Source organism: Notamacropus eugenii, chromosome 6 (genome assembly GCF_028372415.1).
Source record: "Notamacropus eugenii isolate mMacEug1 chromosome 6, mMacEug1.pri_v2, whole genome shotgun sequence".
In the NCBI taxonomy this organism is placed as follows: domain Eukaryota; kingdom Metazoa; phylum Chordata; class Mammalia; order Diprotodontia; family Macropodidae; genus Notamacropus; species Notamacropus eugenii.
The window spans coordinates 317,945,658-317,967,602 of record NC_092877.1 but is presented as its reverse complement, the minus strand read 5'-3'; the positions used below and the strand labels follow the sequence as shown (position 1 = coordinate 317,967,602).

The 21,945-nt window shown below is 47.0% G+C and overlaps 1 protein-coding gene across 12 annotated transcripts in view; it reads right to left on the bottom strand.

Annotated features, from left to right (window-relative positions):
- Positions 1-21,945, bottom strand: part of SPEG (striated muscle enriched protein kinase) — an 80,838-nt gene that overhangs the window by 24,755 nt on the left and 34,138 nt on the right. For 8 of the 12 annotated variants that reach the window (XM_072617889.1, XM_072617880.1, XM_072617881.1 and 5 more), the window contains 12 exons: positions 20,770-20,945; positions 20,263-20,351; positions 16,761-16,936; positions 13,370-13,630; positions 9,462-9,620; positions 8,826-9,015; positions 8,365-8,588; positions 5,067-5,186; positions 4,130-4,234; positions 3,075-3,281; positions 1,169-1,292; positions 832-1,007 (listed from right to left, as the gene is read on the bottom strand). In XM_072617889.1, the coding sequence (XP_072473990.1) occupies positions 832-1,007; positions 1,169-1,292; positions 3,075-3,281; positions 4,130-4,234; positions 5,067-5,186; positions 8,365-8,588; positions 8,826-9,015; positions 9,462-9,620; positions 13,370-13,630; positions 16,761-16,936; positions 20,263-20,351; positions 20,770-20,945 (2,007 nt within the window). Of the gene's footprint in view, positions 1-831; positions 1,008-1,168; positions 1,293-3,074; positions 3,282-4,129; positions 4,235-5,066; positions 5,187-8,364; positions 8,589-8,825; positions 9,016-9,461; positions 9,621-13,369; positions 13,631-14,032; positions 15,095-16,760; positions 16,937-20,262; positions 20,352-20,769; positions 20,946-21,638; positions 21,882-21,945 lie in introns of those variants that run through there. The other 4 variants (XM_072617890.1, XM_072617891.1, XM_072617887.1 and 1 more) reach the window with 3 other exon arrangements.

Genomic DNA, 21,945 nt, shown 5'->3' with positions numbered 1-21,945 from the left:
TTTCCCCCCCAGGCCACAACTAAGTGTGGATATATTTATAGAGAGATACAGATACCCTGTGCTTTAACAACTCCGTACTTTTGTTCACATGGTTCTTTATGCCTGAAATGCTTTCCCTTATTTTCACCTGTTGAATTGCTTCATAATCCAAATCAAATTCCACTTCCTTCAGGAAGCCTTCCTTGCCCCTAACCCCTCTGGCCATGACCTTTTTCCTTAGAGCCCCACCTAACACATTTGAGTGTACCTTTTATTGCACAATGCACTTTTCATGGATTATTTTGTGTTCCATTTGGCAATCTTTATCACGTCCTCCTTCTGAGTTCTAAGAAGACAAGCACTCTCAATTTTAATCTCCCCAAAGTCTAGCACAGAGCTCCATATGTAGTGGGCACTTAATATAAACAGATATCTGTTGGATTTAATTGAGCTGAATTGAACCAGTCTGGCTACAGCCTTGCAAATGTGATGAACTCATTAGTGGCTCAAAGCACTGTCCCCAGAAAGCTGCAGGAAGGGCCCAAAAGAGCCCTAGTTTGGAATAGAAGAAGTAAGAGGTTGGTCCTGGGCACAGCTGGATGGAAGACATGCAAGGGTGTGGAATCTAAGTGGAGACAAACATAAATTAGCTGATCAGTCTGGGAGCCTGTGCCAGTCTGATCAGGGAGATATGAGGATAAGATTTCTATGCTATAAGGTTATGCTTTGAAAGCTTCTTTTTTCTTTTTCTTGGTTTGTTGAATGGAATGGAATTGATTTCTTTCCCTTAAATGACAGTATAATCTCTCTGAAAAAGGTGGCCACAGCATAAGCCCTGGACCTCGGGCCCACCTGCTAGTTCCAGGGTGATGGAGCAAGCCTGGGTGCCATGTCGATTTCGTGCTGTACAACTGAGGGGCCCCACATCTCGACGATTCACATGGCAAATACGCAGACAGTACTGGTCATCATCCGGTTGGCTCAGTTCATACATTCCTGTACGTGCCTCTAACAGTGCCCCTCGACAGCTGTAAGGGGATAGAGAAGAGGGGAATAATCACCCTCAACTGAGGGATGGAAGCATTACAGTCTAGATGGAGCAGGCATAGGGAGCACAGATCAGAGAGGGTTGAATGGAGCTGGGGTTACAATGCACTGGGAGAGGAGCAGAATTGGTAGGTAAAAGCACCTCCTCCAGGTGACCTGGGCTTCCACATGGTTGAAGGTGACAGTGACACTGACTGGCTGCCCCTCTACCACATACACCACATCTGGCTTGTCCAGCACGACAGGGGCTTCTTCCAAAACAGGGCCTAAAGAGCCAGAAGAATAGATGAGATGAGGAGGTGGGAAAACACATGAGTCCATCCACAGCTGCAGCTCTGAAGCAGAGAAAAGAATGCATCACAGAAACACAGAAAGCTAAGAACTAGAAAGGACCTGAGAACTCATTTGATTCAATGCCTGAGGATCTCAAAGGCAGGGATGGGACCCAAATCGAGGTGCCCTAAACTCCTGTCTGGTGCTCTATCTCTCTGCCTCCCACACTGAGTCTGATACAACCCCCTTCAACCCAGTCTATAAGGTGAAGAAAGACCCTTCACTTTTTGGTACAAATTTTATGTGCCTATGCCTACCCAGTATTGACTGTGGGTCTTGTAAACTAGTATTTCCCTGGTGAAAGGCAATGGAATTATGACTCAGTCAAAGTAGGTAGAGCTTTGCAGATATGGCCACTGGGAGGACTAGCCCCGGAAATTGATGAGAGGAGACCCAGGAGAGGTACTAGCCTTGAGAGGCAAAAGGAACCTGTGACTGGAACCAAATCAGAGAGACAAGGTAATGGGATGTTTTTCTAAGGCAAAAGGGTGGAATCACAGGAGAGCTGGTTGGATAGGAGGTGGTAGGTGAAAGAAAGGGGCAGGCAGTCAGCCATAAAGTTTGTGTCATTCTTTATAGCCAGATTAGGGCTATCTAATTATTAATAATAACTCCCATTTATATGATGCTTCACAGTTTATAAAGAAAGCACTTTCCTCCTAATTGCCTTAGGTAATACAAGGATTAGGTCATTTTACAGATAGGGAAACTGAGGGCCAGAGAAGGTCAGGGTCTTGCCCAAGCTTATAAAACCAGAAGGTAAAGTGGAGGCTAAGCTTTTGAGTATAGCCTCTGTTGTACTGTAGGACCAAAGTTCTTAACTTTTTTGGGGTCATGGACACCCTTTGGATAGTCTTGCAAAGCCTATGAACCCATTCTCAGAATCATGTTTTTTTTATTTCTTTATTCAATTTAATATCTTAGAATCATGCTTTTAAATGCATATGATTACAAAGAAAATCAATTCTACTGAAATGCAATTATCAAAAAAATAATCCAGGGATCCTAGGTTGGAAACCCTTGATTTAGGATGAGATTCCCAAGTTTGATACCTCTAAATTCTATATCATACCAATGTTTTATTTAACCTATTCTCCCTTGAATTCTAGTAAAGCTTTTTCTGTGAAAGACTCAATTTTGCCTTTCAAGGCTAGCACCCCTCCTGGGTCTCCTCCCATCGATTTCCAGGGCTTGTCCTCCCAGTGGCCATATCTGCAAAGCTCTACCTACTCTGACTGAGTCATAGTTTCATTGACTTCCACGAGGGAAATACCAGTTTGCAACACCCAAAGGCAATATCTGATGGGCAAATGCAGAGATATGCTCAGATGAACTAAGGGGAAGGAAATGGGTTATTTCTACCCTTAGGCCAAGAGAATCTAGGAGAACCAAGGCCTAGGCAGGTGCTAGGGGCAGCAGGAGACACAGGACATAGCAAGGTGAATAGAAATGATGTAAAGCATCACAGAAGCTTAGAAGCTGGAGGTTCTAGTGTCTGATCTTTGGCAGGGCGAGGAAAACTCATCTCTTTTCCTCCCTGGATTCCTGGTTTATACAACACCCTGCCCAGCCCTGTCTTTCAATCCCCATCCAGGACCACTTTTCCCTCTATCACTCAACACCCTCTACAGCAAGTTCTAACCACTACACCTACCCTGCCCCCATTCACCAGGAAGCAAGAACATTCCAATACCACCATCTAGTAGGCCACTTACCCCGTTCCAACAGCTGCACGGGTTCAGAGGCTGGAGAAGGTTTACTACTACTCTTCACGGTGGTGCTGAGGACTCGGAAGATGTGTTGGGCCCCCTTTCGCAGCCCCATGGCTGCCCAGTTCGGCTCCCGGAGGCCTGTGGCCAGAGCTGTCCACTGACCTGAACCTACCACTTGGTGCTGAACTGTGTAGGTCAGAGTGTCTGGATCTGAAAGCAGGTGGAAGAGACTTCTTTGTAGGAAAGTTTTCCTGCCCCCACTCCAGCACCTAACACTCTTAGACTAGGACCTTGGGCTTTCCTTCCCTGTTGCTTTCCTGGGGAAAAGAGGGACTTCTGCTATGCTAGGCTTAGAGAATAAGGAGCAGTGAGGAGGTACGTCTGGGACCTAGTTACTAGACATTCAGAGCAGAAGAAAATCTATGTCATAGGATCATAATGTCATAGTTTTAGAGCCAGAAGAAACCTTAGCAGTTACCTAGACCAAGCCCCTCATTTTACAAATAAGAAAACTAAGGTCCAGAGGAGTTAAGTGATTTGCTGAAGGTCACACAGCTAATAAGGATGTCAGGATTTGAACTCAGGTCTTCTGATTCCAAATACAGTTCTACTTCTATTATGTCATGTTGTATCATGGAAGCATAGACAATGATGCCTCTCCAAGCAGAAAAACTGAGGCACAGAGCAGAAGCACAGCCCCAAATAGTCCCAGGATGGAGACTCATACATTCTGCATCCCCAGCCCAAGGGCCAGATCAGTAGTTTAACAGACTCAGCTGGATGCAGTGAAATATTTGTTTCTTAAGCTTAACTCCCAGTGACAGTTCATAGCTGATGTGGGGAGGGGAGGGAGAGGCTAGGGAATAGAAGAAGGGCTGCAGCCTCACCAACCCAAACCTTCCTCCCTGTTCTCCTTTCCAGCATCCTTTCTCCCCTCTGTTCTCACTCCACTTAGCAATATTTACTCAATGCCTGTGGCTCTGCTGAAACCTCTGTGCTCCCCTGTGGAAAAGCATGCCCACCCAGATTCTGTGCGTCCCTCTGCAACCCTGACTCACCAATGGTCATGTCGACACTTCTGGGAGGATTCCATTTGAGCATAACCATTCTCCCAGTGACAGTCACCACCTGTGGGGGCCCATCAGGAGGACCAGGCACTAAATCTGAAAGTCATAACAAGAAGCAATTCCACTGACCCCATATCTTCCTGGAAGGAATTCCAGAGTCACAGGGGCTATCCAAGTACCTATAAGTAAATCCTAGGCAAAGGTACACCAGTTATCACCATACTACCACCACCACCACCACCACCACCATCATCATCATCATCATCAATCACCCTGCTTTAGTAAACAATCTTTGTGAATTTCTGTGGCTAAAAACTTTATCGCCCCACTTCCCCATAGTCTGACTTCTTTTTTAAATTTCTAAATTTAATTTTTTTCAATTGACAAAAAAAATCTATTTTTTTTTCCTCTCTCACCTCACCCTTGATAGAGGAAAGAAAACCTCTGAAACAAATATGCACAAATTCCCACATTGGCCATGCCCCAAAACGTATGTCTCATTCTGCACCCTGAGTCTATCACCTTTGTGTCAGGAGGTGGGTAACATGCTTCATCTTAGGGAAGAGGAAGGGAGAAATTTTGGAACTCAAAATTTTATGAAAAAAATGAATGTTAAAAATGCACATAATTGGAAAAAATAAAATACTATTTAAAAGAAAAAGAAAAAAAGAATCCCTGTCAGTTCAGGCAGCCAAACTCACTAGGCCACTAGACAGAACACTATGTGAGGTACATAAGTATCTGCCTATTGATTATTTGATTCTGGAGTGGAAATGCCATTGGAGTTCTTCCCTCCCCAACTCCCATCCCTTCTAAAAATAAAAAGAATCCAACAGAAAGTTTCTAAACAAATTCCCATTGCCCCGTAGGGGCAGCTCTTTCTGACCCATGGATTCTCAGATCTCAGGCTGAAGACAGCGGTCCTCACCTGTGACATAGAGGTGGGCATAACAGGCAGCCTTGCCCAGCTTGTTAGCGATGACGCTCTTGTAGACACCAGCATGCTGTGGCCCCACCATTGGGAACACCAGTCGATGTACATCCCTGTCTGGGGAGGGAAAGGAGCACAAAACAAATACAAGGTGGGGGACCCTACAAAGGCTGAGTTTCCCATAGCTCCTTCGAGACACTGAAACCTAGTAATGGTCAGGCTTGGAGAGGCCCCAAAGACAAGAGTTATGTGTTTGCTAGCATCAACCACATCCCTTCTGCTGGCACTTGCCAAAGAGAAAGAGGAAGGATGGCGAGAAGAGAAGAATGGTTATCTTGGATCTAGCCAGCCCAAGACTGATTCCCAAGTCTATATCTCTAGCTTTGATTTTTAAGGCTCATATGATTTGTAACTGGAAGAAACCTTAGAGATCATCTAATCAAACTACATCATTTTACAGATGAGGAAAGTGAGAAGTGCTTTGCCCAACGTCCCCAAAGTCACACAAGCTGTTTCCTAGCTTTCAATCTCAAATCTTGACTGAGAATCTTGGATGCCCCTTCACTTCCAATTAAATATGCATAAAACTAGAATGATCCCCCTCAAAAAACTATAGCCCCACTCACTCCAATTTCTGTTAGTAGTACCACCAATCTCCCTGTCACCAAGCTTAGAGTCATCCTTGTTTCTTCTCCCTTTCTCTCCCCCTACACCAGTGAATCACTAAATCTCTTTGATTCCTTTTCCAAAATGTCTTTCACACCTTTTCTTTTATATTTTCATCACAGCCATGAGCCTAGTTCAAACCCATAGACTCTCACATCTGAACCAAAATAATCTAGAATTAGAGAACTGCAAAATGTCAGAGCTGAAAGGACCTTAGAGATGATCTTATCCAACCTTCTCATTTACAGATGAAAAAAACTGAGACCCAGAGGATTAAAGGAGCTTAACTAAGAGTTCATGGCTAGCACCTCAGATAGCACCCAAGTCTAGTGCTATCCCATCCCTAGTGCACCACACTGCTCCTAATTCTTCCCTCTGCCCTCAATCTTTCTCCCCTCTGATCCAACCCACACCATACTACCAGACCAATGTGACTTTTATAAAGATTACACAGCTCTGTACACATGACCCATGGGCTCAGAAACTTCTAAGGACTTTCACAAATACCTACGGGACAAAATCCAGACTCCAGGCCTGGCACACAAAGGCTCCCACAACTAAGCACCTCCCTGCCTCTCCAGCCTAAGCTCCCACCACTCCACTGCAGAAGCCCTCTGCGCCACTCCAAACTGTCAACTGGCCTTGTTCTCTGAAAACATTCCTATGTCTGCATCTGCATCATGCTCATGTCATTACCTCTACCTTGGGGAAATCCCTTCCTTCTCACATTGGCATTCTCTTCCTCCTTAAAGGCCCAGCCCACCTCCTTAGTGAAGTCTTCTCTCACTGCCCCTAGCACTCAGTGACCTTTCCTCTTATAATCTCTGCTGTGTTTAGGCAGTCGTTTTCAGTCATGACTGACTCTTTGAGACCCCATTTGGGGTTTTCTTAGTAAAGATACTGGAGTGGTTTGCCATTTCCTTCTCCAGTTCATTTTACATATGAGGAAACTGAGGCAAAAAAGGACTTGCCCAGGGTCACACAGCTAATAGGTGTCTGAGGTCAGATTTGAACTTGGTTCTTCCTGACTCCTGACCTGGCAATCTATCCACTGCGGACACACTCTATTGTACTGCCTTGTGTTGTTAATTCACTTTTCATAGGTACATGTCTTATCTCTCCAATTAGACTGGAAGCCCACTGGGGGCAGGTAATATGTCTTAAATAGCTCCCCCTTCCCAAAATGGAGGGTAAAGCTCTCTATATAGCAGATGCCCAATGTTTATTGAGGAGGAGGATTTTGTCTCTGACGATGCTACCAAGGGATGTTCTGTGGGAGAATGCAAGTCAACATGGTACCAGAAAGAACACGAGTCTTGGGGTCAAAGGATCTGGGCTCAAATCTTGCTCAGCTATATACAACCTGTGTGATTTTAGTCGTCATTTTCCATCTCTAAGTCTTAGTTTCCTTATTTATGAACCAAAAATGCGAGACTATGTGCTAATAACAACCACAGCAATCCTAATAGCATGAATTCATAGCATACTTTAAGGTTTTCAAAACACTAAAAATGTTATCTCCTTTGATCCTCACAACCATCTTGAGAGGTAGGGGCTATTATTGTCCCCATTTTATGGATGAAGAAACTGAGGCAGAAAGTGAAGTAACATGACTAGTGTGGAGATACGTTTAACATGATTACACATGTATAACCTCTATCATATTGCTTGTCATCTTGGGGAGGAAGGAAAGGAGAAAAATTTGGAACTCAAAATCTTTTTAAAAATGATATTTATATGTAACTGGAAAAAATAAAATACTATTTCATTTTTTTTAAATGGTGAAATGACTTGCTCAGGTTCACACAGTTAGTATATATCTGAAGCAGGATTTGAACTTGTTTCCTGACATTATTCCCATGATCTATCCACTGTGCCACCTAGATGCCACCTTACACGTTTCCTCAGATTCTTTCCAAGTTGAAATCCTATGACTATCTTCCCTGAATTAGTCTCAAAGGTCAGGATCACCAATCCCAACATTCCTTTTTTCCCTTGATAATCATCCTGCCATGGCTTTACCTATGACCATTGAATTGATCTAAACTTAACACCCCATAATTTATAGATGGAAGAAGGAGATACTGCAGTTGTGAGCTGCCCCTACCAGAAAATTTCCCTTCACTATGAGCCCCTTGCCTCTCCTAAAAATCCATGGCCAGGGAGAAAAATAGAAATGCAGGTCCAGAGTCACAGACAAGGTCAGGGGGCATGTATACTGACCAGCAGGAGTGTTGTGCCCCATCTATGGTGGTACAAGGCAGCAGTATTAGAGACAAGGAGGTAGAAGAAGAGTGAATCCTAGGTTATGGAACTACTGGGAGCGTCAGGTGTAGATGTGAAGGTAGACTCTGGACGTCCATCCTCATTCTTCATGCTCTCTGGTTGTCTAAGATCCTTTTCTCTCTACCCTGCTGGGTCTTTGACCCTGGCCAGGCAAAGGACCTGGCTGAAGCGTGCAAACAGGACAAGGAGAGGGCTCACAGAAGTTGTTAGAGTCCCTCCAGTAGGAAGAAAGATGTGCCCAGGTAAGCAAGGACCTGAAGTGACACCCATCCCCCTATCTGCTTCCCTCCCACCCCCACCCAAGGGGCCTCACTGTCTCCTCAGCTGGACGCCAGACACCTACACTGTGTCATTCGACGATCGTCCGAACTCTGGATACGCTGACCATTGTGGAACCAACTGATGGTAGGGTAGGGCAATCCAGTCACCTGGCACTCCAGCACAGCCTCCTTGGACAGCCCCACTTCCAGGTCCATCAGCGGCCTGAGGAAATCAGGCATGGACAACCGCTCCAACTCTCCCTGCTCAGGCTCCTCAGGGATCGAAGGCATCTTCTCCAACTTGGAGCTATAACCAATGGTGTGAATGCTTGAGGAAACTGAAGGACCTCACCCTGCCACCAAAGTGAAAGACCACCCACCTCACACACAGGCTCCTGGGAACTAGCTTCTCTCCCCACCCCAACCAGGCTTCCATGCCTTGTGGGGGGGGGGGGGGCACTCCAGCTAAATCAGGTATTTATGGGAGGTGAGTAGTAGCCCCAGACCCCATCCCTACCCTACCCCAGGGGGCCCCAGGAAGTACCTGGGACCTGAGGTAGATGAACGAGGTTCTTCCACATAGAGCTGGGCAGAGCAGTTGGCCTGGCCGTGAATGTTGGTGGCACTGACTTCATACAGACCTTCATCCTCACTGCCCACGTGGGCTATGAGCAGGGAATGAAGGCCCCCTTCATGCCGAAGCTTCACATTCTCATTCTCCTCCACAGGGTTACCTGAGGAACAGAGGGCATAGAATGAGGAGATGAGGAAACCAAAAGAGGAAGGGGAAGGGAGAAGGGGGGAGAGAGAACCGAGGGAACCAAAGGCTAAGAAGGAGGGGTCAGAATTGGAAGAGTGTGGGAGGCACAGTAAAGAGGCAGGGGGCCATGGTGATAGGGGTGGAATAAATGCCCAAGAAAAATCAACCAGGTGAGGCAAGAGAGCAATAGGCCTTGAATGGGGGATGGGGGGACTAAGAGCTGAAGAGTTTTAGAGTTAGGTTCGGGTCTCAGTCAAGTTGAGGAAGGAATAATATGGGGAGAGAGGTCAACACATGGACCAAGGCTGGAAAAGGAGGTTGGAATCAGACTAGAGAGCCACGGAAGTTTTTTGAGGGGTGACATCACTCTCCACCCATTCTCCACATGGCTGCCAAAAGAGTCTCACTAAAGCATGTTACCAAAATGAGTCCAAGTGATGGTGGGGGGTGGCAAGCCACTGATCTTGCAGTCAAACCGAGCTCCACGGCCCTCCAGCACTTCCACATCCTCTAACATCCTCGTAAACAACGGTGCCAGGGAAGGCCGAACAGTCAGTCGGGCGCTGCAGGTCAGTTCATCTGGTTTTGGGGGTGGAAGAGAGGAGAAGAGATGAGGAGGAAAGGACAAGAATTTATTAAGTCCCTACTGTGTGCCGGGAACTATTCTGTGTGCTTTAGAAATTTTAACTCATTTGATCTTCAAAAAACCCTGGGAAGTAGGTGCTATTATCTTTCTCATTTTATAGTTGAGGAAACTGAGGCAGACGGAAATTAAGTGACTTAGGGTCACACAGATAATATCTGAAATTGGATTTGAACTCAGGTTTTCCTGACTCCAGACTCAGTACTCTATCCACTGTACCACCTAACTGCCTCTAGAAGAGGACCTCTCTGAAGTAGGGGCATCAGGACATTTACCACGTCTCCTTTTTTTCCAAAAGGAACATGCTGGATAGAGTACCAACCAGAGGTTGGACATTATAGGGGAAGAATAGGGGACAGGGAGCCCACTCTGAGAGCAGCTTTGGGCAGAGCCTAGCTCAGCCTGGAAGAAAGACCTTGGGAAGTCAGTTCCACCAAGAAAAAATCAATTGACAAAACTGCTATCTAGTATTCACCAGACTCACTGCTCAGTGCTGCATGCCAGACTCTCCAACTCCCCAAGAAGGCTTTTTCAAACCTTTTTTTCTCTCCTCTACTGCCCTCTACTATTTCCTCCATCTTTTCTCTCAGCAGAGAATCACGCCTTCAACTTTAGCGAGAAAATCAAAGCCATCCATCATGAACTGCCCTTTCCTCTCCTACTCCATACTTCACAAGCTCTCTACATTGTCCCCCATTTTCTCCCTTGCAAACTTTCTCCTTCCCAAGGTCAATCCCTTCACTTTAACTCTTGGTCCTATCCCCTCCTGTCTCCTCCAGGATCTTGTTCCATCAATCATTCTCTCTCTCTCTCTCTCTCTCTCTCTCTCTCTCTCTCTCTCTCTCTCTCTCTCTCTGTCTCAGTTTCTCCTTATCTATTGATTACTCTGTCAACAAACATGGCTATCCCCTCTTGTCTCCAAACTTATTCCATCAATCACTTTCTCTGTCTCTGTCTGTCTGTCTGTATTTCCTTGTCTCTTCATCACACTGCCGACAAATATGGTCTCCCTCACAACTAAAAACCTTTCTCTTTACCCTGCCATCCCCTCAAGCTAACATCCCATATCACTTCTTTCCACACCCAAACTTCTAGTAAAAAAGATCATTTATATTTCTTGCTATTTACTTCTTCACCTTCCATGTACTTCTCAGTCATATGTAATCGGGCTTTCAAATCCAGTATTCAACTGAAAATATTCATTCCAAGGTTACTAAATGGTCTCTTAATTGCTAAATCCAATGGCTTTTTCCTCATACCTCTTTCTTTTTGCAGGCAGCTAGGTGATATAGTGTATAGAATGTGGAACTTGGAATCAGGAAGACTTGAGTTTAAATCCTGTTTCAGACCCTACTAGCTGAGTGACCCTGGAAAAGTCACTTAACCTCTGTCTGCCTCAGTTTCCTCATCTGTAAAATGGAGATAACAACCGTACTTACTTCATAGGGTTGTTGTGAGGGTCAAATGAGGTAATATAAGTAAAATGCTTTGAAAACTTTTAAGAACTATACAAATGCTACTTATTGCTATTTTATTATCAATCAGTCCCTTCTCTTGTATACTGTCCCCTCCTCCCTTAGTCTTAGTGACACTGCCCTCGTCTGGCTTTCCATCCATCTATATGACTACCCTTCAGTCTGTCCTTCAAACATGGGTGTCCTCCAAAGATCTCTTCTCTTTCTGTACCTTCTCTTTCTTTCTTGGTGACCCCAGTACCCCCCATAGGTTCAATTACCATCTTTTGCAGATGATTTCCAAATCTATCCATAGTAATTCTATTGGACACTACTCCTGCATCACCAACTGCTGGCTGAATATCCACTTGGATGTCTCACAGGTAACTTAAGCTTAACATATCCAGAATAGAACTCATTATTTCCCCATACCTAAATCTGCCCTCAGTCACCTGAATTCAAAACTTGAGTCTTCCCTTTCCCTTAGCACCCCACCCCCACCATATCGAATTAGTTATCAATTCTACCTTCACAGCTCTTTCTCTCTCTCTCTCTCTCTCTCTCTCTCTCTCTCTCTCTCTCTCTCTCTCTCTCTCTCTCTCTCTCCTTCCATCTGTCTCTCTACTTCCATCTGGACAGTATCCTAATTCAAGCCCTTACAACCTCCCACCTGAACTATTTCAATAGTCCCTTCATTGGCCTCCACACCCCTGTCAAAACAATCTTCCTAAAGCATTGGTGTCACATGTCACTCTCCAGCTCAAAAATTGCCTCTAGGGCAAAATTCAAATCCCTCAGCTTAGCAATGGCTTTTTAATGATGGCTTTTTACATGGTATTTTTAGGTTATCAAAGCACTTTGCACATGTTATCTCATTTGAATCTCACAACAAACCGTAGGAAGTAGGTATCATTATTATTCCTGTTTTACAGAAGAGGAAACTGAAGTTGAAAGAGTGAGTTAAGTGACTTTTCCAGGGTCACCTATTCAGTAACTGTCTGAGGCAGGATTTGAACTCAGGTCTTTCTGGCTTCAAATCCAACGCTATCCATGCACCACTAGCTGTTTTTAATTTCTTTTTATGCGAAGCTCAGATCTCCAACCCGTTTTTTCAGCTTACCCTCCTTTGCAATCTTCCTTTCAGCCAAACTAGCCTGTTTGCTGGGCCCCCAAATTGGAAATTCATCTCTGGCCTCTGTGCTTGAAATCAACTTCAGTTCTGTTCCACCTCTCAGAAATCTTAGCACCGTGCCTCAAGGCTCTTAGAACTGTTAGCTTAGGCTTAGCTCAAGTGCTATCTTCTCCATGAGAAGAACCCCATCCTCCAGGTTCTGAGCACCCTCTCTCTTCCCAAATCATACTTATCTAGGTGTATGGTGTGGCTTCCAGAAGAACAGAGGGCCCTGAGGACCAGGATGGTTTCACTTCATTGTCCCCAGTGCCTAGAATGATGCCTCACACGGATCACTTAATAATTCAATTAATTTGATAAGTGTTCGTTGGATTTGATTGATCCACAGACAAAATATAAAACAGCCCCTTCTGTGAAAGAGCTTACACTCTCCTGGATGAAGAATGTAGCGAAGAAAGGCAGGGGCCTGACAGGAGGCAGAGGAAAGAATAGTAACCAGCAAGACTTGCTAGGAAGGAACCTGGAAGTGCTGAGTCAGTCCCTGCTATGTGTGTTTCTATGGATGGAGGCACTTCCCATCCTGTCTTGACTACCTGCCCCATCAAGGTGGCTTATTCTGAGACACAGGCCAATAGTCCCAACCGTTCCTCAGAGAGGAACTTGGGCTGGAATCCCCTGCTCACCTACCTCTCTGCACTGAGCCTTACCCCAGGACCACTCAGATCTCAAACCTACCTCTTCTCTGCCAGCTGTGTCTCCCTGACTGCCTCAGTTGATCCATGCTCATCCCCATCCCCATACCAGGTAACCATCTCCACTGTCACTAACTAGCCCCCCCTGAAAACGTTGTCTCTCTCCCCTCCACTTCCATCCCCAGCAGCATATCGATACCAACTGCCAACACTCCCCTAGGAAATGGGGATACAAGAATAGCCTAATTTCCTAGGAATCTCTGGGGTCCAGGCCTCCTGATGCCCGAACCCGTCTCTCTCTGGCTCCCCCCTCAAGCACACCTCTGAAACATGGCTGTGTCCCCTGTTGCTTGTGCCATATCCCCCATGCTGTCTCATGTCCCACCCTGGGGGAGGGGAAGGCATACCTTTGGCTGTACTAAGCTTGCAGGTATAGACGCCACTGTCATCCTCGTGCACAGATGTGAGCAGCAGCTTGGACTTCCTCCCATCAAAGTGCATTTTACACCTGAGCAGGGCAGGCTGCAGCAGCCGACCCCGACACAGCCAGTCTACCTCCACGTCCGCAGGGCCCGTGACCAGGCACTCAAAGAGCGCCATCTCCCCGGCCCCCACGTTCACGTCCTGCAGGGGGGCCACCACCGCCAGGGACCGACTTTCAGGGTGCGCTGGGGGAGCAGAGGCAGGAGAGAAGAGGGAGGGGGATACACAAAGAGCAGAAAGACACACAAAATGGGAGAGGGGGTGTAGAGAGACACAGACAGACAGACAGACGAATAACAGAGAGAAAGAGAGAGAGATGCAATTTGGTCCCTAAAGAAAGGGAAAATGGGACCAGAACCCAGGCAGGAGGAAGCCAAGGGGCCTGGTGCCAGCACAGCAGGGTGGAAAGGCTCCAAGAAAGCAGTGGTCCTACTGGGGGCTGACCTAGGCTGGGCCTCAGTGAGGGGAACATGAGAGAGGGGAAAGGAGGTAGGGGAGGAAGGAAGGAGGAGGGCAATGACAGATCGAGAAGGGGGCGGTGTTGGGGTTTGGGCAGCGGCGGCACAATAACAAACAACCACACCAGCTGGGTACAAACCAGGCTTTATTAGAACTTAGGACCAGGCATTACCAAGTGCTCCACGTCCCCTCCCACATCACATGCCTGGTGACACCACCCCCTCTGGCCCCCCAATACTGAGGCAGAGCTTGTCCTTGCTGGGCAGAGACAAGGGCAGCTACAAAATGGACCACTGACTCCCCCCCCCAATCCAGCCTGCAGACTAGAGGGGCCTGAGCTAGCACGGCTATAGCCAGCAGATACCCTGTAGCTCCATCTTCATCCTCACCCTGTGCCCTGCCTCACCTACCCTAGGGTCCCAGGAGCCGGAGAGGCATTTGGCTTTTGGTCACTTGGGGAAATGAAAATTTTTTGTGCCATTTGAAAACCACTTCTGGGATGGTCATCATCCCTACCCTCCCTCCAGAGCCTGGAGTTGGGGCAGGAAGGGAATATTAGCAGAGACCTTGGTCCCCGATATACCTCTACATGGCCCTTCCCCCCCACCCCCCGAACTGTGCTTTTTCCTAGAATGGTCCTTAATGCCAACCAGCAGGGATTCCCGCCCCCCCCCCCCCCATCGTACCCGAATCAGAACCCCTCCCTACCCCACTCTGCCCAGGATGGATGTTCTCTGAGTCACCCCACCCCAATGGTAAAACAGACAGAGAGACCAACAGATAGACAGTGAGCCCTGGACAGATAGACAGTGTTCCAAAGCCGCAGCAACAGCAGCAGCAGCAGCAGCCCATGCACTTGGTGCTCCCACAACAGGCGAAGGGGGTTTTCAATGCCCCAACTCAAGCCCACCTCCCCACCCTACACACGTTCCAACTGGGGGCTTCGGTGCCCGCCCGTCCATACGTCCACTTGGGGAGGGAAGGGGGGAGCTCCGCTGAGCCCACGGGCAAACCCGGGGCACCACACGGGCTGGGGAGGCCGGGAGGCCAGGGGTCCGGGCCGGCTCGCCGGTTGGGTCTGTGGGCAGGAGGCAGTGAGACACAGCGAGGTCCAAGTGGTGCCTGAGCCAGAGGCGTGTGGTATGAAGGGCAGCGGGAGGGAGGGCTGGCGGCCCCCTGAGCTCACTCGCCTGTGTACAGACAAAAACCGCAGTCAGCAAGCGGCAGGTTAGTCTGGCACACACACGCGCACGCACACATACGCACAGGCATTCACACGCGCGCGCGCACACACACACCTGAGGTGGGTGGCTAGGGGACTTGGCTGCACAGGAAGAACTCCAAAAAGCTGCTTCTAAGCAGCTTAGGTGGCTTTTCCATAATAGAGGTCCCTGAAGCACAGGCCTCACAGGGGATGAGTTAGGGGGAAGCAGTGGTCTGGAAAAGGCTCTGTTCACCAAGTTAGGGGCAAGGCTGCAAAAGGCCCAGCCACTGCCTGTGGAGTGCTAGAGGCCAAGAAACTGTCTGGAGGAAAAAAGTGCTCGACACAGGTTAATACAGAAAAGCATGGCAGAGATAGGGGCAACAGCCAGGGCCACTCTGGGCATGGGGCTTCAGGTCCGCTTCACTCAGAACGAGGTGGTCATTAGAGCAGGGAAGAAAACACAGGGCAGAAAACCCAAAGAAAGACGCATCTGGTGGAGGCCAGGCAGAGAAGACCAGGGGCTAGGAAAGCAGCATATTTTACTGAAAAGTCCTTTCCCCATGGAAAGCACCACTCGAGCTATACCAAGCCTAGCATAGGCATCCCAGGGGACAGAAGGTAGCCAGGAGAATGAGAGGGCCAAGGCTCAGATGAGTCAAGAGGAAGTGTGATCCCTAGGTCACTCAGTCAGAACTAAGAGAGCCCGAGGGGAGAAAGAGAAGAAGGCAAGAGAAGGAATAATGTGCTATTATCTCCGACTTAAGGGTAAAGCCTCGAGCATCAGACTGAGTTCGAGGCAGACCCACAACTTTGGCCAGCTTGCTACCCATCAACACTCCTTATATCCCCAAGTCTATGCCCCAAGGCAGGCCTTGAACACACCCACGTGACTCGAGTCACTTCCACTGACCATACCCAGGCACCAAACACTAAAACCCTCACTTGCCTCCTCTCTGCCATCCCTAGTCCCAGAGCTCTGGGTCAGAAACAGCAGACAAAGCTGCCCCAGGCTCCCTGTGACCCTGAGATACTCCCCCCACCAGAGTCACTCCGAACGGGTCCAGTCACCAACCCCCCAATACAATATAACACAATGACAGTTTCTGCAAAACACTACAATCAGTAGGAAAAATGGGAGTGAGATCGGAGAGGTGGAAGGGAAGAGAAAGGAAAAAGGGTTGTGAGAATGAAGCAGAAAGGAAGGTGGGAAATCTGCGTGTAGGGAGAGGAGTAGAGAGAAGACAAGAAGCGCCATGAGGTTGTAAGAGACAGAAGGAAGGGGACCAGGAAAGAAACTCAAGGAACAGGCCAGCACAGAGTAGGGGGAGGAATCTGAGGTCTTGACTGAGACATGATATGGTAAAAATAGCATTGGACTGTGAGTCAAAAGATCTGGCTTTTAGTCCTCACTCTGTTACTAATTCACTAGGTAACCTCAGATAAATCACTTCACCTCTTGCCAAGTGATGTCTGTGGTGATCTCCAGTTCTAGAGTCTCTAAGATAATAATGAGGTACTCTGAGGAAAAGGCGATGTTGGGTCATTGGGTTCCCTGGCTCAGACCAGTCCTCCTTCCACTTCTTAGGGGCTTAGTGGGCCTGGGGATAAGAGCCACTGGAACCATGAAGAGAAGAGGCATGCAGGAGGTTTACCTCTGACCTCCAGTCTGGCCTCACACTGCCGGGTGCCATATTCATTCACTGCCTTGCAGGTATAGAAGCCAGCATCTCCACGTTCAGCTGCCAGGATACGAAGCCGACACAAGCCACCTTCCGCCTCCTCGGCAAAGCGTCTTTGGTCCGGGCGTACAGGCTGGTGATTTCGAAGCCTATCAGTGGGGACAAGACCCTCAGCTGAGGGGTTTGGATTCGCAACCTCCTCCTTTCCCATAGGATGCCCTCAACCTGTAGGGCTAAGTACGGTATAGCCCTTCACTCAGCAAACATTCACAAGATCCTTGAAGGTTTCATTCTTATCTTTGTAGCCTCAATGCCTAGAATAGTCCTTGGTACGTTAAAAGTGCTTAATAAATGCTTATTGATAGAACTTGGGTCTACTAATGTGCAAAGCCCTATGGCATGTGGAGTCCCAAGGTGGGCACACACACACACACACACAAAATCATACCATTCCAACTCCTACATAATGAGACCCCGGAAGTCTCCAACCCATACTGACTTCTTCTTCCTCTCACACTGATCACCAGGAATGCTTGGCATTTAATTGTCCTGTTTCCAAGAGTATCTGCCTCACTTCCCTAAAAAGACTGTAAGTTTCTAGAGGGAAGGGTAGGTCTTAGATTTCTCTTAGAGTCAGCATGACATCATGGAAAAGCTCTGGAATGGATTTCAAGAGACTTGGGTTCCCAACCACAATTCCAGAAGACTCATAACAGCATGTTCCCCACACACCTCTGGATAGAGAGGTGAGGGACCCAGAATGCAAACAGAGGTAGAGAGAAATATAGAGATACGCACACATATACACTCACATATATGTATATGGATGTTCTACATATGTGTATACATACATGAATATGTGATATATTCTATATCTTATGCTTCACACATACACACGTATGTCTACATAGAAAAATACATTGTGTGTATTATATTTATACATAGACCTGTGTATATGAACATATGTATTATATTTATATATACACATGAGTATATATATTGTTTTTATACACCTATATATACATGATACATGCATGTGTTACATGTCAATATCTCTTTGTATATATACGTATGTGTTACATGCATAAATCTCCATGCATATGTATTTCTATATTACTTCTATGTAGTAATACATATCATATTTATATATACATATGTGTACATATACTTTTATCCTCTATCTCTATCAGCATGGTCAATGTGGGGATTTGTTTTTCTTGACTATGTAATAGTTTTCTCTTGCTTCTTTTCTCAATGTTTGGAGTGGGTAGGAGGTAGAAGTAATAGGGAGAGAATGAGGACCTGAACATAAAATAAAATTGAATTTTTAAAAAATGGGCTCATGCTCTGACTTTGCCACTTAGCAGCTGTGTAACTTTAGGCAAATCATTGAACTTTGCAGAGTCTGTCTCCTCTCTTTAACATCAGGATACTAAAATCTACTCTACAGAAATCATAGGGAGAATCAAATGAGATAATGGAAGGGGGGGTTGAATTCAGCCGCTTAAGCATGAATTCTTAATGCCAGGCAGTAGTTTCATGTCCTTTGCTGAAGCCTGAATCTACTGTCTTAATGTGGCAAGAAGAGTTGCACCTCACTGGAGAGGCTTCCAAGATGGCACCAGTAATGGCTTTAGATACATCTAACATTCTAGGAACTGGGTTAGCCACGTTCAAGGAGACTCGCCACCACGAGGTGATAAATTTATTTGGTCACAGCAATTCACAAAATCACCATCTGACTGCAGGAGAAGCTGGAAATGGGCCACAGAGAAAACAGAAATACTTCTATGAACATTTATTAAGCACCTACTGTATGTATAGAACAATGCAAAGGGTGATAAAAAGTCTAGGTAAAACACAGAGAAATATAAAACATGATTTGCCTCAGTGGAGAGAGCACCCTCTTCTCTCTCCATCCCTTTCCCCAGAATGATCTTCTTGATTTTTCAAATATTTAAAGGGGTCTATTCTTAGTCATCTCTTTATTTTGCAGCCCCCACAGTGTCTAGCATAGGGCAGAACAAATAGAATTATTTGACAAACAGTGGTAGATCAGAGGAGGTAGTATGGGAAAAGGGGAAAGAAAGAAGCATTTGTTACACACCAACTCTGCTAGGAAAATCACCTCCTTTGAAAAAGCAATGGATTTCATGTCAGAAGTTCAGGGTTCAAAGCCCAATGTTTGCCAGTTACTACGTACGAGAGCTGGGTCAAGTCACTGGACCTCTGGACCTCACTTTCACCACTAATAAAATGAGGGGCACTGGAATAGAAGCATCATGAAAATGCCGGATTTGGAGACAAGAGGACATGATTTCCAATCCTGCCACTCTGACATTTACTAGCTATGTCATGGGCAAGTCATTTAACTCTTTTAGACCTCCATTTCCTCATCTGTAAAATGAGGAGATTAGACAAGATAGCTGTTAATGTCCCTTCCAGCTTTAAGGACGTATGATTGATTGGCTCTTGGGCACCTTTGATGTGTCCTAGACCCTTCTGGTAGTCTAATGGTGCCTATAGAGAATGGTTTTAAGTGCACCAAATAACACGCATAGAATTACAAAGGAAATTAATTATACTGAAATAGTTATGAAAGTCATTTTTAGAGGAAGTGACTTACCCAGGGTCACACAGCTAGTAAGTATCTGAGGTTGGATTTGAAGTCAGGTGCTCCTAATTCCAGAGCTGGTGTTCTATCCACTGCACCACCTAGCTACCCTAATATTTTTTATACAAGTTCATGGGCAAGTCAAGAAACCATTTTCTAGGGAGATGGATACCTGCCACTGGGAAAGGAAAAATTCAGAAAGGGGTCCTGAGAAATACTGCCAAATGAAGAGAGGAAATGGAAGAGATACCTATCACACTTTTGGTGTTTGTAGGGGGTTGGAAAGGGGGAGTGGGGGAGGCCAGCAAAAGGGGTTGGAAGTGGGAGGAGTTGGGCTAGAGTAGTGATATGAACATGGTCTACTACTATATGAAACTGGTCAGCTAACCCACCCCTCTACCAAATGGGTCATAGAGGAAGCAGAAATAGTTGTATGAACATTTACAGAACACCTGCTGTATGCACAATAGTGCTAATTTAGGTAAGGCCTGAATAAATATAAGATACAATGCTACTCCTTACATTATCCACCTTTATCTCCTAGGGAAGGGCTGTATCTAGGCCTGGAAGCCAAGGTCTTTTGGAGGAGATCAGAATTTCTTGGAATTTCTTGTTCTGACCTCCCTCCTCTGGTAGGCTCTGAGATATATTATCACACTTCTCTGAGGATGGTGGGGGAGGCTTGGACAATACATTAGTGGGAGGGAACCATGCAGGGATTCCCTGCATGCTCATGGTGAGTTACAGAAGAGTCTACCCCCTTGCCTTTTATAATACCCCCAGGATGAATATGTGATCTCTGGTGAGGGTTAAAACAGTAATAAGAAGAATTAATAGACAACCAGGGCCTCAGGGACTTACCAGGAAACAACAGGTTTGGGCTCCCCCTGCACTCGGATGCTCATGGTCACATCCTGGCCCTCCCTTACTGACTGGTCCATGAGTGAAACCTAAAAAGGGAGACTTGAGGTGATACAAGGTAAGGATGACCAGAACAACAGCTTCTGAAGCCAAAGGGTGAGGAGACAAGGTATGGAATGGACTGCTTTTCTACACCCAGGAGAAGTCCAGGACTGGGATAGGGAGGGAGGGGAGTGAAGGAGAGATAGTATCGTTATCTGAGTAAGGACAACTGTATCCTCTGGCTTAGAATAAACATCGGAGAAGGAACAAACTCTTGTGGACAGAGATCCAGGCAAGCAGCAGAGGCATAAGAGGGAGCAGGGAGACCCTTGTCTCTGGAGCTGCGCCAGGAACTAGGGGTGACAGGATAGGCACGGGACACAGGGGCAAGAGGCCCCCACCCCGAGCATTCACTGGGGAGAGCTCCCAGCTAAGCTGGCCTACACATGCTCTCGGAAATCTAACCTTGAAGATGGGGGGAGCCCTGGAGCTGGTGTCTGGGGTGCTTTGAGTCTGGCTGGGGCTGAGTTTCATGGCAGAAGATCGGTGCCAGGCCTCCTCTGGTTCTGGGAACTCCTCAGGAGGGCTCAAATACTCTTCATCTGATGTGATGGGACTGCTGAAAGGGGATGTGGCCCCTCCTGGAAAAGATGAAGGGAGGGGGAGAAAAGAGTGGAGAGTTGGAAACATGGAATGGGGAGGGCAGGGGGAGGAAAAAGAGAAAGAGAGAACACAGAGAACCTATAAAAAAAGATCAGTCCTGGGGTTGGGGATGAGGGAAGCTTAGCTGCCCTGCGTTCAGAACCACAAAACCCAGGACCACCCAGCCTGAAAAAACAGGGACATCCCCCACACACACCTTACAACTAACAAACCAAGTACCCAGAGTCACTCTGATTTAGGGCAAAACCTTCAGCTCTCTGGTCTTCAGCTTCCTCATATTTCAAATGAAAAGAATTGGAATAGATGGTCTCTTGGATTCTTTCCATCTCCAATTCTATAACAAAGCTTAGGAACCCAGGAGATCACCATTAGGAAAAGTGAGAGTAAGAGATTTAAAAGACCAAGTATTCTCCATACTGGGAAGATCAGGAGCTCAAAGGAAACTGAAAAGCCTGGTCACTGACTACACAGGCTTCTCAGGGAAGGGGCCAGATAGAGAACTAGAGGCTGGGAACTAGAGGAAGGCAGAGAGGGGCCAAAATGTCAGCTCCCAGTCTCATAAGCCTGGTCTCCCGGAGCCAGAGTGGTAATAAACACTAGATTCAGGGCCCCTTTCATTTCTCCTGCTCCTCCCTCCCCTAAGACCCTCTTTGGATGGGTTCCAGACCTACCAAGAGGTCTGTCCACTCTAGACATCCCCCTCCCAATTCAGAATGTCATGCTGAGGCCACTGGGAGCCTGTGCTCCTCCCCCCACTCAGCTTCCTGCCCCAGAGACACCTGCTAGGGAAACAGACCCCAAGGCAGGGAGGGGGCTAGGAAGTGATCTTCCAAGTTAGTGGATGGAGGGACGGAGGTCAGCCTAGGGAAGGTAGAGGAAAGCAAAAGCCTTCCCAGGGAGGGGGTGTCCCTATGGGGGCCCTCCCCAGTGGCTGGCCCAGGGCCCAGGCTGGCCCTGCTTGGCTCTGCTCCGACTGCC